The sequence below is a fragment of the Emiliania huxleyi genome (assembly GCF_000372725.1).
Source record: "Emiliania huxleyi CCMP1516 unplaced genomic scaffold EMIHUscaffold_5, whole genome shotgun sequence".
In the NCBI taxonomy this organism is placed as follows: domain Eukaryota; phylum Haptophyta; order Isochrysidales; family Noelaerhabdaceae; genus Emiliania; species Emiliania huxleyi.
In genome coordinates, this window is record NW_005198244.1 from 297,972 (window position 1) to 312,854 (window position 14,883).

General features: G+C 66.7%; 4 protein-coding genes across 4 annotated transcripts in view; 2 read left to right on the top strand and 2 right to left on the bottom strand.

Annotated features, from left to right (window-relative positions):
• The window catches only part of Gamma_CA_1 (gamma carbonic anhydrase), a 2,316-nt gene extending 523 nt beyond the window's left edge, over positions 1–1,793 (top strand). The window contains exons 2-4 of the mRNA XM_005766918.1: positions 336–486; positions 693–839; positions 1,231–1,793. Of these exons, the coding sequence (XP_005766975.1) occupies positions 336–486; positions 693–839; positions 1,231–1,410 (478 nt within the window). The 3' untranslated portion in view covers positions 1,411–1,793. The remainder of the gene's footprint in view (positions 1–335; positions 487–692; positions 840–1,230) is intronic.
• On the bottom strand, positions 1,771–2,362 carry EMIHUDRAFT_432495 (hypothetical protein). Its single transcript, XM_005766919.1, has one exon. It carries the CDS (start codon positions 2,355–2,357, stop codon positions 2,163–2,165), a length of 195 nt encoding a protein of 64 aa, XP_005766976.1. The 5' UTR covers positions 2,358–2,362; the 3' UTR covers positions 1,771–2,162.
• A 7,469-nt stretch (positions 2,363–9,831) lies between these two features.
• Positions 9,832–10,512, bottom strand: EMIHUDRAFT_196949 (hypothetical protein; the record flags this gene model as incomplete). The annotated part of the gene is made up of 2 exons (XM_005766920.1): positions 9,832–9,965; positions 10,158–10,512. 2 exons carry the CDS (start codon positions 10,510–10,512, stop codon positions 9,832–9,834), a joined length of 489 nt encoding a protein of 162 aa, XP_005766977.1.
• A 225-nt stretch (positions 10,513–10,737) lies between these two features.
• On the top strand, positions 10,738–14,776 carry EMIHUDRAFT_432496 (hypothetical protein; the record flags this gene model as incomplete). The annotated part of the gene is given in 10 exon segments (XM_005766921.1): positions 10,738–11,251; positions 11,270–11,330; positions 11,956–13,297; positions 13,376–13,491; positions 13,571–13,612; positions 13,683–13,744; positions 13,964–14,087; positions 14,187–14,226; positions 14,593–14,648; positions 14,732–14,776. Coding segments are annotated over 9 exon segments (1,848 nt in total), but the record flags the coding sequence as incomplete, so codon positions are not given.
• Between the last annotated feature and the right edge of the window lie 107 nt (positions 14,777–14,883).

The window sequence follows — 14,883 nt, forward strand, 5'->3', positions numbered from 1 at the left end:
TGACCTCCCCTTACCCAAGGGGCGCCAGCGGGGCCCCCAATTCCGCGGCGAATTTTTTCCCACAAACAAACACCGACCATTCCAGATCAACCAAAGCCCTTTTTTCCCCCCCCCCCCCTAGAAGGGGGCGGCCCCTCCCACCGCCTCTCGCCGCGCTCGGGGAGCAGCCGCTCTCGCGCCCTCGCCTTTTCCCAGCAACCAGTCTCTGGACCACCCACCCACACCCACCCACCCTCACACACACACACATCTTTTTCTCTCTCTCGTACCTCAGGTACGTCCTCTTCCTAGACACTTCCTAGACACTTCCTAGACACTTCCTCCCGTACCTTCAGGTACGGCGCTGTCGTGCGGGGCGACCAGAGCCCGGTCGACATCGGCGGCAAGAGTAGCATCGGAGACCGCAGCGTCGTCCTCTCCGCCTCAGTCAACCCCACCGGCTTTGCAGCAAAGACGTCCATCGGCGATTGGGTGACCGTCGGGCAGGCGTGCTCACTCGCTCAGCGCGCACCGGGGCAACCCCCCCCCCCCCACGCCCACGCCCACGCCCACGCCCACGCCCACGCCCACGCCCACGCCCACGCCCACGCCCCCATAAGAGAGAGAGCATAGAGAGAACAGCGTTGCTTGCCGGGGCGCGTGGCAAGAGTGAGTGGTCGGCATGAGGAGCCAGCGTCTGCGTGTCTCTGCAGGGGTGCGTGCTGCGCGGTTGCACAGTCGACAACTTTGCGGTGGTTGGCGATGGGTGCGTCATCGGCGAAGGCGCCCTCGTTGAGACGCACGGCGTGCTCGAGGCTGGCTCCGTGCTTCCGGCCGGCGGGCTGGTCCCACGTGGCGAGGCGAGAGGCCGCCGAGATGCGGCCGAGAGGCGGCCGAGATGCCGCCAAGATGCCGCCGAGAGGCGGCCGAGAGGCGGCAGAGAGGCGGCAGAGAGGCAGCCGAGAGGTGGCCGAGAGGTGGCCGAGAGGCGGCCGAGAGGCGGCCGAGAGGCGGCCGAGGTGTGGCCGAGAGGCAGCCGAGAGGTGGCCGAGAGGTGGCCGAGAGGTGGCCGAGAGGTGGCCGAGAGGCAGCCGAGAGGCAGCCGAGAGGCAGCCGAGAGGTGGCGGTGGAGTGGCCGAGATCGGCGGGCTGGTCCCGCGTGGGGGAGGCGAGACACTTCCTCGAACCGTCCTTGACCTGAGTCCGAACGCCTCCCCCCCCCCCCCTCTCCCCTCCCCCCCCGGCCTGCAGGTGCATGGCGGCAACCCGGCCGCCTTCGTGCGCAAGCTCGAGAAGGACGAGATCGCGGCCATCGAGAAGAAGGCCGAGGACGTGTCGATGAGCGCCAAGAAGCACGCCGACGAGTTCCTCGCCTACTCGAACACCTACCAGCTCCGCGAGCAGCTGGGCACGGCCGCCGGCAAGATCTAGCCGCAGCTCGTGGCCCACCTCGCATCAACGCTGCCGGCTTTGGGGCGCCGCCAACGGCTAGATCTTGCTGGGCACAGCCTTCTCTCCCCCCTTGGCGCCCTTGGCGGCGCGCCCCACCGCTGCCCGACCCAGTCGCCGCATGTGGAGCGGTGCCCGCTCTTGCGCGCCGCACGACCGGCGCGGGCGCACGCGCCGTCTTCGTCTCTGTCGTCGGTTTTGGTATACAGCCTGGTTGCGGGGCGGTAGGGCACGGGCGGCCGATGCGGCGGCTAACCCTGCCCTGCGGTGCGTGTTGGCCGCGCTTCGGCGCAAAGACCGGCGATAAATCTATTAGCTTTTAGCGGGACGTAGCGCTCCGGGTACTCTAATCGACCCGCAGTTGCCGGGGCTCCACACAGACACACACCATACTCCACAGCGCCTCCCCACACAGCACACAGCCACACACACTCCACACACGCATCTCTCTGTGCGCGTATAACGTACACGTGCGCAGTCTCTCGGTGGCTCTGCAAACTGAGACTCTCTGGCTCCGCCCTCCGCGATCATGCGTCTCGCAGTGGCGGCGTTTGTCGGCGTGTGGCTGAGGAAGACGGTCGGTAGGCTTCGACCTCAGGCCTGTTCTGCCAGCATTGGCATTGCGATACTTCCCCACCCCCGCCCCCACCCAGTGGGACTCCCGTGCCTCGCGTCACGCACCTCACTGCCGGGACGCCGCTAGCAGCCATTCGCCACCGCTCAAAATCGTCCCATCAGCCCTTTGCATCCTGAACGTACTCTGTGCTTGTCGTCTCATGCACGTCGCCGCTGCGGAGGGAGGTGGCGCGAACGCTGCGGTTTGGCCGGCGGGATGCACCTCCGTGCGCGTGCTCGACCTCCGGCACGCGGTACGCCGTGGCGCAGCCCGGCACGCGCAGGAGCTTGTAGCGGGGCTGTTCGAAGGGCATATTTTTCTCGACCTTCGACCTGTGTGCCCAGCGCGGGCGCCAGCGAGGCCGCGGGAAAAGAATTTTCAGTGCGTAGCTCTTACGTACATATATTTTGGAAGCGAATCCGCGTGTCGACAGGCGCGCACTTGCCCAAGGGTCTTCTTAAAATCCCTGTGTGGTGGCGGCGTGCCGTCCTCCCCTCCCTCCCTTGGGTTGTCTGTTTTCTTTCTTTCTTTCTGCCCAAGGGTGGGCGACGGCTAGCGCACCACACCCCTCTTCTTAAAATCCCTGTGTGGTGGCGGCGTGCCGTCCTCCCATCCCTCCCTAGGATTGCCTGTTTTCTTTCTTTCTTTTGCACTAACACCCATCGTCCCTCCCTTGGGTTGTCCGTTTTCTTTCTTTCTGGCACTAACACAGGTACACCACGGGAAAAGAATTGGGGCACCACCCCCCTCTTTTTCGGCGGGGGTAGGTGTAAGATACATATACAACGAAAACAGTGAGGCCGCTCCCAACTGTGCCGCACGCACCCCAAGCCTACTAAACAGTGCCACGCTCCATTCCGAGGAGGCTAGTCTACGACACGGCGCGCCACTACTGCAACTTCATCGCCTGGAGGCTCAAAGGGCATCCGTTTCCTTCTTGGCATAGGTGAAACTCTGAGGCTTGTCGTCGAATGTGGCGTACGGCGAGTCGCCTTTGAACCTGTCATCAAAGAGCCAATTTTCGGCTCTCGCCATCTGCACCAACCCGCCGTCGTACGCCTTCACGACAGGTGTGTCGATGAACTTGCTGAGCCATTCCGGGGCATCGCCTTCCGCCATGGACAGTGCCCCCTCGAAGCTTTTCCCGCTCGACGTCCCATCGGCACCAGTTCGGAGGGGCCGGGGAGCTAAGAAGCGCACCCAGCGGGCCGGATGATTGGCATCGGGTTGCGGGCAAGAGAGCCCTAGCCCAGGGGGTGCGCGTTCGCGGGGAAAGGGCCGTAAAGTAAACACGGGTCTCCGAGAGGCCCCGTGTACCGGGTTTCCCCTTACTTAACTGCAGAACGCCCCCTCTACTCGGAGCTAGGGTCTCCGAGGGTTAGCTCTGCGCTCCGGGTTTCCCCCAGCGGCGGAATTTTTCCCTCGCGCTGTGGGCCCCCCTAGCTGCGGAACGCCCCCTCTACTCGGCTGGCCGGGGGTTTATTTAGTGGCCCTAGTGATCGGAGCATGAAGCCAGCCCGCGTGGCGTGGCTGCGGCGGCCCCCCGCCGGGGTATGGGTCACAGTGCCATAAAATTCAATCAGAGATCGATGGGAGGAGGACAGGTCCCCGAAAAATTACGAGAAAAAGAAAGCGAGAGCGATATGCCATGTCCGCCTTGCGTTGTTTCATAACATCGAAGGCTAAGCTCAAAAGAAAGAAAAAATCGGTGGCACGGCCGGAGGACGGCATTCCGCCCCCTCGCCAGACACGCCGCCGCCCGCCCGCCTCCTCGACCTCCCCACGGAGCTCCTCGTGCGCGTCGTCTCTCGCTGCGACCCCCTCGACATCGCTCGCGCCGCGGCCGTCTCGCTGCTCTTCCACGCCTCGCTTGCGCTGGAGGGCATCCGCTTGTGGGCGCGAGAGCGCGGCTTCGAGCTGCTGGCGCTACCAGAGGGCGAGAGCTGCGCCGTGCGGTGGCTGTGCTATTCTGCGCTGCTGCGCGAGTCCAACCGCCGGCGAGGGCGTCGGCAGGCAATCGGCACAGCCTCTTCATCGACGGCGAGGGGCGGCTCTGGTCGTGCGGCAATGCGCCGTCCTACTCTCCAGCCCTGCTCGGCCACGGCGAGGGCGTGCCGCGGCTCAACAAGCCGACCCTCCTCCCATCGACGCTGGGCGGCGAGCGTGCCGTGAGCGCGTCGGTTGGAAACGCGCACAGCCTCGCCCTTACCGCCGATGGCAGTGTCTGGAGCTGGGGCGATGGTGAATATGGCAAGCTGGGCCACGGCGTCGGGCTGAACGAGTGGCAGCCTAAGAAGATTGAGGCCTTGGCTGGCCAGCGCGTCGTCGCTGTGTCGGCTGGAGCATGCCACAGCCTTGCCATCACCGCCGACGGCTCTGGCTGGAGCTGGGGCCGCGGAGGCGTGGGCCAGTTGGGCCACGGCGATGAGCAGATCCAGTGGCAGCCTAAGAAGATTGAGGCCTTCCAGCAGTGCGTCATCACTGTGTCTGCTGGATTCTACAACAGCCTCGCTCTCTCCGCCGACGGCGCCGTCTGGAGCTGGGGCGATGGAGGCTCTGGCCGGTTGGGCCACGGCAACGAGCAGCGCCAGCTGCTGCCGAAGAAGATCGAGGCCTTTGCTAACCAGCTTGTCGTCGCTTTGGCGGCTGGCGCCGCACACAGCCTCGCCCTCACCGCCGACGGCGCCCTCTGGAGCTGGGGCGGTGGAGGCTTAGGCAAGCTGGGCCACGGCGACACGCGGACCCAGCTGCTGCCCAAGAAAATCGAGGCCTTTGCAGGGCGGCGCGTCGTCGCTGTATCGGCAGGAGGCAACCACAGTCTCGCTGTCACCGCCGACGGCGCTGTCTGGAGCTGGGGCTTTGAAGGCTCAGGCGAGCTGGGCCACGGCGACCAGCAGCGCCAGCTGCTGCCCAAGAAGATCGAGGCCTTTGCTGACCAGCGCGTTGTCGCTGTGTCGGCTTGAGCGTACCACAGCCTCGCCCTCACCGCCGACGGCGCCCTCTGGAGCTGGGGCGATGGAGACTATGGCACGTTGGGCCACGGCGACGAGCAGCAGCAGCTGCTGCCGAAAAAGATCGAGGCCTTTGCTGGGCAGCGCGTTCTCGCTGTGTTGGCTAGAGGCGGGAACAGCATCGCCCTCACCGCCGACGGCGCCGTCCGACGTGACTCACCCGTGCAGATCACATCAGGACACGGTCTCGACACGCTCGGTACGACGCCTGCGACCCATCTTGGGTCAGGTGGCACGACGCTCATCGCGCCTACCAGCGCTGCCGTGCAGGTTGCCACGACGAGGTCGAGCACGCTTCTATACGCTCGCCCAGCCTTCCTTTCCATCCCATTAGGCAGCCTGGGAACGGTGGCGGTCAGAGGCAAAGCCTGCGAGGGGTGGTGGAACCACATGTCATGGCTACCGCCGGCTCGACCCCACGATAGCCTCCGGAGGCTGACTTTGAGGCACAATCATCGGACGACGTCGGCGAGTTGAGTCGCGCTCGCGGTAGCCAGATGACCTCTCATACTAGTATCATCGGCCATGGCCGCAGGAAGCGCGGGGGATTCCGCTGGGAGCAACACGGAGCTCCGTTGGATGCGTTTTCAAGATTAGCGTGTCAGAGTGAATTGGAACTAGCCAAAACAGACATGAGACAACCCAAACGCGAGGCCGGGATAGGGGAGGAGCAGGAGGACAGGGTCCCCACCTGCACGAGCAGGATTTTGGAAGGACGATCAGGGGGACAGCGAGGTGGGGCTCTCCTGCTCCTGGCAAGGGACACGACACTCAGGCCGTCACAGCGCGGTGCACGGTGGACTCCCAACTCCACTCTCTGGCGGTCTCATCTCAGTCTAGAGCGACCTGCCTCCGGCTTCTCACCGGCAGTCTCTCACTACCACGGGCACACTGACAGAGGCGGCCAAAAGGCTCACGCCGTGGGTGGCAGGGGCGGTGATAGGAGTCTCCCACTGTGGGCTTCGCCAGAGGTGCGGCTGCGCATGTCCCCTCGCCCTTGAGGTCTTAAAGGGGAAGGCGAAGGGGCTGTGTGTCGCTGTCCGCCCGAGCGTGACTCGCAACTCCGCGATTTGCCGTCCACGGACGAAGCGGCTCCCCCCACCAAAGTTGAATCCATTCCTTAGATACATACATACCTGGAAAAACCCGGTATACCCGGTAATACCGCACTTTTGCATGCTTTCGCCCCCGGGACCACACACACAGCCGCTACACTAACTAATCAAAACCCCCGCATACCACTTTCGCATACCACTATACCATACCACTCCAAAACTAATCAAAATATCACCAAATACCAGTCTCATACCGGTAAATATTGAGCACTGCGCCTTCACACCGGACACGACCCCCCTCTTCACTAAGCAATGCGCTGCCTGGGCGAGGAGGGCGGCAATTGCGGCCGTCGTTGCATTGGGCGGCCTGCGGCCGCCAGCCGGCTAGCGGGCTAGGCAGCCGGTGCGGCTGCAGCCGCGGGAGCGGCCGCGGCCTCTCGATGACATTGCCTTCCGCCTCGAGCATAATCGCTGGGAGAGTCACCTGGCAACGTTCTATGACCTATGTAATCCATGATGGGACTGTCCCAGCTCGCTACTGCCTTCTTCAGAAGAGGCAAATGATTCGGCGGATTCCGGATACAACTGTAGCTGCAGGTGCAACCTGCGACGAGACCATTTCGGTATATGGTTGGTTGGTTGGGCGTGGCGCGCGAACGGAACTGAGATGGGGTCCCCACAGAGGCCTAGAGCATACCTTGATACCCCCTCGAGAAGGATACGATGATACTATACCAAGCTGAAGTACCGAATCCTGCCAGGGTTCCGGCTCCTACCCAGATTGGGGGTGCCTGCTGACCCCGGTTAGACCCTATGCAATAGGTAGGTAGGTCCGGTTTTGACCGCCCCAGAGGGCCCCGCAATAGGTAGGTAGGTAGGTAGGTAGGTAGGTGGTGGTGGTGGGTGGGTGGGGGGGGGAAGGGGGTGAAAAAACCGCTTCGCTCGCGCGGGAGACGGCGCGTTTAGCCGCGAACGGGGCCATGCCAGACGAGTCGCCTGCGGCTGGGACGCCAGCCGAGACGGGTGCGGCGGCGGCGCCCGCGGTGGCGGATCACTGTCGAGCCCATCTCCTGGTGCGTCAGCCAAACCCATTGCCCAACATCCTCGTTGCTGTCAAACGCCCCGTGGTGCCTGAGCACGCCGGTAGGCGCCGAGCCAGAGTGCCGAATCGCCACCCCGTCATGGCACGGCGTGAGCTGCGCCTGATTGCGTGAGACGCAAATCGGAAGGGCGCCGAAGTGGCCTTCTCGCGCGGGCGGCGACCGAGCTTGTAGGTGGGAGGGTCCGTGCCCTCGACTCTGTCGAGGGAAGAGAGTGCCGTTTTGGAGCCGTCCAACGCCTCGGGAGCCCAGTAGGCCATGCTCTGGCGGGCTCGCGAGCGGCGCGCACCGCGGTACAAGCTGGCGCGCGGCTGGGAGCCTATTCACAGAGGGCGAACGGGTATTTTTTCGCTTCGCTGCGCGGCCTGGGAATAGGTAGGTAGGTGGGGCACGGAGCCTGGCGATTGGCGCCCGCAATAGGTAGGTAGGTAGGAAGGGCGTTTTGGTGCGAGTCAGGGTCGACAGACCCCCTATCTGGGTAGGAGCCGGGGCAGTCGGAGAAGGGGCAACTCCGTGCACTGACGGTCGGCCGCCAGAAAACACGCCTGCGTGGATCGCGTCACACCATCCTGGCTACCCAACGCGGCCAAGGTAGGTAGGTATGCGGCCAAAGGACATCGTGTGTGTGAGTGAGTATTCTTGACACACACACACACACACACACACACACACACACACACACACACACACACAAAGGTAGGTAGGTAGAAAGGTGAAGAACAGCCAGGCTCGGACTGGACACCAACGCGGTATGATTTGCCAACAACATACCTAAAACATAAAAAAAACGCGGTATGGGTGGACGCTAGACAGATGATGACGACACGCACGAGCGACACACAGACACAAACAAGCTCACAAGACACACAGCCAGCGGGCTGCCACACACCCTGAGTTGGCGTACAAAAAGGACATCGATCGAGAACCGCGAGAGGTAGGAGCCGGAACCCAGGGCCTGGCGATACGGGAGCAAGTGCCTCGCAGGAGTCGCTTAGGCGGCTCCCGTGATGTACAAGTGCCAGTGCGCGGTGTTGTCGGCAGGCCATGCCGAACCGGGTTGCCGCGCTTGTCGCTCTCACCGCAGCCGCCCTACTCCAGACGCGTCCGCCCGCCCACAGCTTCCGTGCAGAGGTGGATTATCTGCGGCAAGCGAAGCGTGAGCTGGCTGCAGGCCGCCGGCCAACTCCACGGAAATCAAACGAGGAGGTCGACGAGATGGGCGGCATTGGCGCAGTGCACCGGTGGCCCGACGGCTCGTGGGCCGCAGACGCGGCCCTCGTCAGCGTTGGCTGCACGCGCAAGGGGTGCCTCCTCGGCGTGTTCGGCCACTGGTGGCGCCTGGCCACCTGGCCTGCCGAGTGGGACCTCGGCGCGATCGGCGCGGTGCACACGTACGCTGCGCTGTGCGGCAGCGACGTCTACTACCGCCACTTCGCGCCGCGAGCGAGGCTGCGACACACCACCCCTCCCGTCCCTCCTCCTCCTCTCCGTCACATCAGCAGCCCAGCTATTCCGCCGCCGCCAGAGCACCGACGGACACGGCCACCGCGCTGCCGCCACCGCCTTCCCCTCCTCTGCCCTTGCAGGTTGCCGCACACGCTGCTACTCGGTGCCTTTGCGACTCGCTCTGTGTTTGAGCTGCTGTGGGTGGGGAGCACGCTACACGCGCTCGGCAGGCCTCTGCAGGCGAGATATAGCCGAGGTGTAGCCGACGTGTAGCCGAGGTATAGCCGAGGCAAAGCCGAGATAACAGACGCCACCTTACCGCGCCCGGAGACGGTCGCCTTGACGCCCCTCGCCTTGCTGCAGGCCGCATTGGGCCGCGTCGGCTTTGCAGCTCTCTATGTCGGCGCGGGTGAGGCGACAGCCGCGTCGCGGTCGAATGAGGAGAGAGCCAGAGAGGAGCTGAGACACAGCCCAACTCGGCCAGGCGTCGCCGCTTCGCTCGTCTGCATGTTGGCGCGGCGGAGCTCCAGCGGTCACGGCGGCTTGCTCGGCGTTTGCGCCTATTACGCGCTGCTGCTGCCCCGCGCGCGGCAGAGCATCATGGGGGTTGAGGCGAGATCTAGCCGAGATCAGCCGAGATTACCGCTCGCCCTCTCGCTCTCGCGGCCTCTGCCAGGTTGGATGCCCTCGCCCCCTCTCCACTCGCGTTGCCCATACCGCAGATGGGCTCGAAGCCCGCGCTCGCCGCGCAGATCGCCATCGCGTCGCAGGGCGCCTTCCAGGGGGATCGGCCTCTGCCGATCCTCGCGGCGAACCTCGCGCCTTGCCTCGTCGCCGCCGCCGCTTTCGCAGCGCACGCTCGCCGCAGCTTTCTCACCAGTTGAAACAGTTGTTATTTTTCTCGGCGCATGGCCCGCCGGGAGAGACCCCACCACGACCACCACCACGCATCCCCCCGCACACCAGCAGCGAGCAGGGGCGCAACCCCAACCGCGCGCCCGGCCCCGCGCGTGGCGCGCGGGGCGCGGGTGGTCGCACTGGTCGACTCTGTGGTACACGTCCTCTCCCGCACTGACCAACGCCAGGCAACCGCGACCAACGCGAGCACAAAAGGCAAAGCAAAGGCAGCGAGAGTACAATACAGAATACTCAGTAGGATGCCTGGATGGACAGGTTTACTTGCGGCAGGCGCGTGCGCGTGCGCATCGCAGCTCCTCTCCCCTCCAAAGCATCGCCGGGCCTCTGCTGCCATACCCGCCGCCCAGGTCTGGCAGATCCCAGCTGAAATCCCGCCTGCTGATCGTATACCCTGCCGTCCCAGCACCTAATGAACGGCCGCCGCTTCGCATCACCGAGGGGCTGTAGTGAGCGGGCCCAGGGCGTTGGTGAAGCTCTTTCATTCGAAGTGTCTCCTCGTTGAAGCCGTCGCCGCCTGCAAGCGCCGGAGGGTGCGGCTCAGTCCACAGCAGGCCCGCTGCACGTGCGTGCAAAGGAACCGCACCAAAGCTCTTGCCCACCGCCCTCGGTCTCATTGGGCTGTATTCTCCAGGGCCCGGGTTTCGGTTCGGCGGAGGCAAGAGAGGCAGGCCAATGCTGCTACTCCGCCCGCTCCACAACCCGCGGCCCGAGCGCAGCGTCGATGGGCTGTAGTCACAAGGACTTGGCCGTCCGGTGCGTTCTTTGAGCAGCGCCCTTGACTGGTCAAAGCCGTCGCCGTGGAACGCCTTGGCTCTATCGCCGAGCATGAGTGTGGAGTCGTTGACGCCACGCTGGTAGGCGCCTGGCCCTGGAGGTGGAAGGAAGGACCTCGCGGAGTACATGCTGTAGGCGGTGCTGCGCTGCGAAGCTGGTGGCATGTGCGCGGCGACAGGAGCGCGCAAATGTTGTTTCACCGGGACCAAGACTGATGATTTCTGTGTACGTACGTTTTAGCTACGTTTTAGCTTTATACTGGGAGAAAAGAGAGAGGGGGTTGTGTTCTCTAGGCCCCTAAGGGCCCTACGCGCGGCGTGAGAGCTCGGAAGCGAGCTTTGCACGGCGATCGAGGATGGCACGGTTCACCCCCTTCACCGATGCCTTCGAGCGACCGCTTCGCCACTGTGTACATGAGTTCGGCCGGCGCCCTCGCTGCCGACGCGACGGAGGCGGCGAGGCTCGATTGGTGCAGGCTCGCGGCGGCCGCTCCCGCGGACGGCGCCGCAGGCCGTGAAGAGCGGCTCGAGCAGATGCGTGTCCTCTCGCACCAAGACCCGTCCGAGGCGGTGCGGCACGCGGCGCAGCAGGCCCACATCGCTCTCGCGAGCCTGCAGGCGCACATCCCTGCATGGGGCTCGCCACCCGGCAGCAGCGCATCTCCCGGCTACGGCGGCCAAGCCCGCGCAGCGGCCGACTGCTCGCCCTGCGCGGTCGGCCGGCAGGGCGGAGGGCCGGGCCGCGGCGCTGTCGACGCCTTCGCTCTCCGCGGGCGCCGCGGCGCGCTCGACCTGCTCCAGGGCGACGCCGTCGGCAACAACCCCCGCCTCTCCGGCTCTGGCGCAGGCTACCATCAAGAGTTTGATGTGCCGCAGGATGCGACGGCCCTCACGCCGCCAGCGCCAGGAGGAGGCGCCGAGGCGGCACCGGCCGCAGCACTGGCACCGGCCGCAGCTCTGAATGCGGCACCGCCTTCCTCTCCGTGGGCGGCAGCGGCGGAGCCATCGCCTTCTTCCGCCACCGCCGCAGCGGCCGCCTCGTCGCCCGCGCTTCATGCTGGCTGGCGGGAGGCGGTCGACGCGGCGAGCGGGCGGATGTACTTTCTCCACGCCGCGACCGGACGGACGCAGTGGGACAGGCCTCCCGAGATGGGGCCAGACCCCTCTCTGCGCGCGCCCTCCTCCTGTGCGCCAACCTGCGGCGCTGGCGGCCCGGCGGCGGCGGCGGCGGCCGCAGCGGCCGCGGGGACGGGTGCGGCGGCGGGTGCGGCGGCGCTCCGCAGCGGAGGCCGAGGCGGAGGGCGGGGCGAAGGCGGAGGGCGGGGCGGAGGCGGAGGGCGGGGCGAGAAGCGGCTGTACGACGCGCTCGCCGCGCTGCGGACCGAGATCGGCAGAGAGGAGAAGAAGCAGCCATACCTCATCTTCTCGAACAAGGTGCTCGAGGGCATCGCGCAGAAGCGGCCGAGGACGCTCGGCGCCCTGCGCGGCGTCTCCGGGATCGGGCCGCAAAAGGCGCAAGAGTACGGCGTGCGGGTGCTCGACGTGGTTGCGAGCCTGGACGGAGGAGGGGGAGGAGGAGGCGGGGTGGGAGGAGGAGGAGGAGGCGGCGATGGCGGCGGAGGCGGAGTGACGCACTACGACCAGGCGGGCGGGCACGCGACCATCGAGTCGCTCTTTGCCAAGCCGCCGCCGCCAAAGAGCGAGGAGGCGCCGCTCAACGCCGAGCAGCAGCGAGCCCTCGACGCGGCGCTGCGAGGGCAGTCCATCTTTCTGACGGGCGGCGCCGGCGTGGGCAAGTCCTTCACGCTGCACCGGGTGGTGGCTCAGCTGCGCGAGGCCAAGGGCAACGAGGCCGTGTGTGTCTGCGCGTCGACAGGCATCGCCGCCTGCCACATCGGAGGGACGACGCTGCACTCTTTCGCGGGGGTCGGCCTCGGCAAGGAGTCGGCCTCCAACCTCGCCGGCCGCGTGCTCGCCAACAAGGCGGCCCAGCGGCGGTGGGAGAGCTGCGAGGTCCTCGTGATCGACGAGGTGTCGATGATCGACGGCAACTTCTTCGACAAGCTGGAGGCGATCGCGCGCGAGGTCTTCGCGTCCTCGCGGCGGCGCGACGTCCTCGCGCGGGCCGACCGCCCGTTTGGCGGCATCCAGCTGGTCCTGTGCGGGGACTTCTTCCAGCTGCCTCCAGTCGGGATGAGCTCGGGCAACGAGCGCTTCCTCTTCGAGGCGCGCTGCTTCGAGCGGGTGCTCGACCAAGTGGTTGTGCTGACGGAGGTCTTCCGCCAAAAGGACAACTCCTTCGTGACGCTGCTCAACGAGATGCGGCGTGGAAACCTCTCGCCCTTCCACACGGCGCTGCTCACGCGCCTCGCGCACAACTCGCGCTGCCGCCCGCCGCACCAGCCGCGCCACCCGCAGCAGCGGCAGGCATCGCCGCTGCCACCGCAGCAGCAGCAGCAGCAGCAGCAGCAGCAGCAGCAGCAGCAGCAGCAGCAGCAGCAGCAGCAGCAGCAGCAGCAGCAGCAGCAGCAGCAGCAGCAGCAGCAGCAGCAGTCGAAGCCTCCGTCACAGCAGCCATCGCCGCCTCCGTCGCAGCAGCCGTCGCCGCAGCGGCCGCAGCCGCGCCCGTCGCCGTCGCAGCTGTCGCATCCGCAGGGCGCCGAGACGCACTCGCCCGCCACCGAGCCAACCCCCGTCAACGGAGGAGGCGTCGGAGGCGTCGGAGGCGGCGGCGGCGGCGTTGGCGGTGGCGGCGCTGGCGGTGGCGGCGCTGGCGGCGGCGTGTGCGCGCCCGCAGCGAGTGGGTCGCCCCACCCACCCGCCGCTCCACCCGCCGCTCCACCCGCCGCTCCACCCGCCGCTCCACCCGCCGCTCCACCCGCCGCTCCACCCGCCGCTCCACCCGCCGCTCCACCCGCCGCCGAGACGGCCGTGCGGGGCGTCAGTGCAGGCGCCGCCCCGTGCAGCCTCTCGAGAGGAGTCGGTGGTGGAAGGACTTCGTTGAGGAGTGCGACCCATGGCCGAATAGGCGCCTCTGGCCACAGCCCGCACGGCGACGCCGCGGCACTCGCCGCGGGGACATGGACGCGTCACGGGCCTGTGCAAGGGGCGTCCCAAGGAGCTGCCCCCGCCGCGTCGGCCGAGGCCGAGCCGCGGCCCTCCCGCCCCTGCGCGGCCTTTCTGGTGATGGGGCGTGGACGGCTGCTCCCCCCCCCCCCGGTAGGCCGAGCCGCAGCCGACCCGTCTCTTCGCCCTCAACGAGCAGGCGGACGCCGAGTCTGACTGGCAGTCGTGACTCGGCAGCTGGTCCTCCTTCATCCGAACTCATCGAGCAGGCGGACGCCGAGAACGCGCGGCAGCTCGCTGCCCTCGGAGCGGCGGCCGGCCGCACGTACACGTGTGTGGCGGCCCTTCCGACATGCGTCCAGACACACACACGCTCTGCTCTGCTCGCGCCGCCACCGGCCGCCGACACCATCGGCTGACATGCACATGGCATCACTGACGCGTCCTCGGACACGGCCATGGCATCACTGACGCGTCCATGCACGCGGCCATGGCACCGCCCGCCGCCACCCATGGCATCGCCCGCCGCCACGGCGCCGTGCTGCGGTAGGTACGTGGCCAACGACACGGGCCGGCCGGCGCAGCTCAAGCAGCTCAGGGACGGGTGCATCGTCCCCACCGACCTCGAGCTGAAGCCCGGCGCCCTCGTCATGCTCTGCAAGAACATCGACCAGGCCGCCACGCCCGGCCCGCCAGGGGGGGGTCTAATCTCGGGCGAAATCTCGGGTAAACCTCGCGCGAAATCTCGCGCGATCTCGCGCGATCTCGACCAGGCCAAGCGGCTCGTCAACGGCTCGCGCGGCCGCATCGTCGGCCACTCCCCCCCTAGATGCCACGAGCACCATCAGTGACGCTAGCTGCTGATGACACGCCAGGGACCCAGACACGCTTCCGCTCTCTGCGGGTCTCCCCTTGCTCTCCTCTCTAGGTCCTGACCAGTCTCCCCGTGTGATCCAGCCACCGCCCCGAAGAGAGACGCGGGCCCAGCCGTGCTCCAGCCGTGCTCCAGCCGTGCTCCAGCCGTGCTCCAGCCGTGCTCCAGCCGTACCCCCCTTCCCCCGCCCACCCCCCGCCCCCGCCCGCCTCCTCCCGCCCATTCCAGCTTTCTAGCCAGCGGACCTCGGCAAACCTCGGCGAATCTCGACGAATCTCCTCCGCCCGCCCCCCCCCCCCTCCCAGGCTTCCAGCCGGCGCGGGTCCAGCCAAACTCCGACGTCGCCGCGGCGCCGCTCGAGGCCCTCTCCCGCGCCTTGCGGTGCCCGCCGAGCTGTCGACGTGAGCTGGACCTGTTCACACGCCGTCCCCCAACCGTGAACAGGCCCTCTCCGCCGCGCCGTCGGTAGAGTTCGAGGAGGCGGCGCCGCGGCGGCGGCCGCAGCGGCTCTACCCGCTCGTGCACTTCGAGGACGTCGGGCCGTACCTCGTCACCCCGCAGGAGAGTAGCCGAGATGCCCGAGATGGCCGAGATAT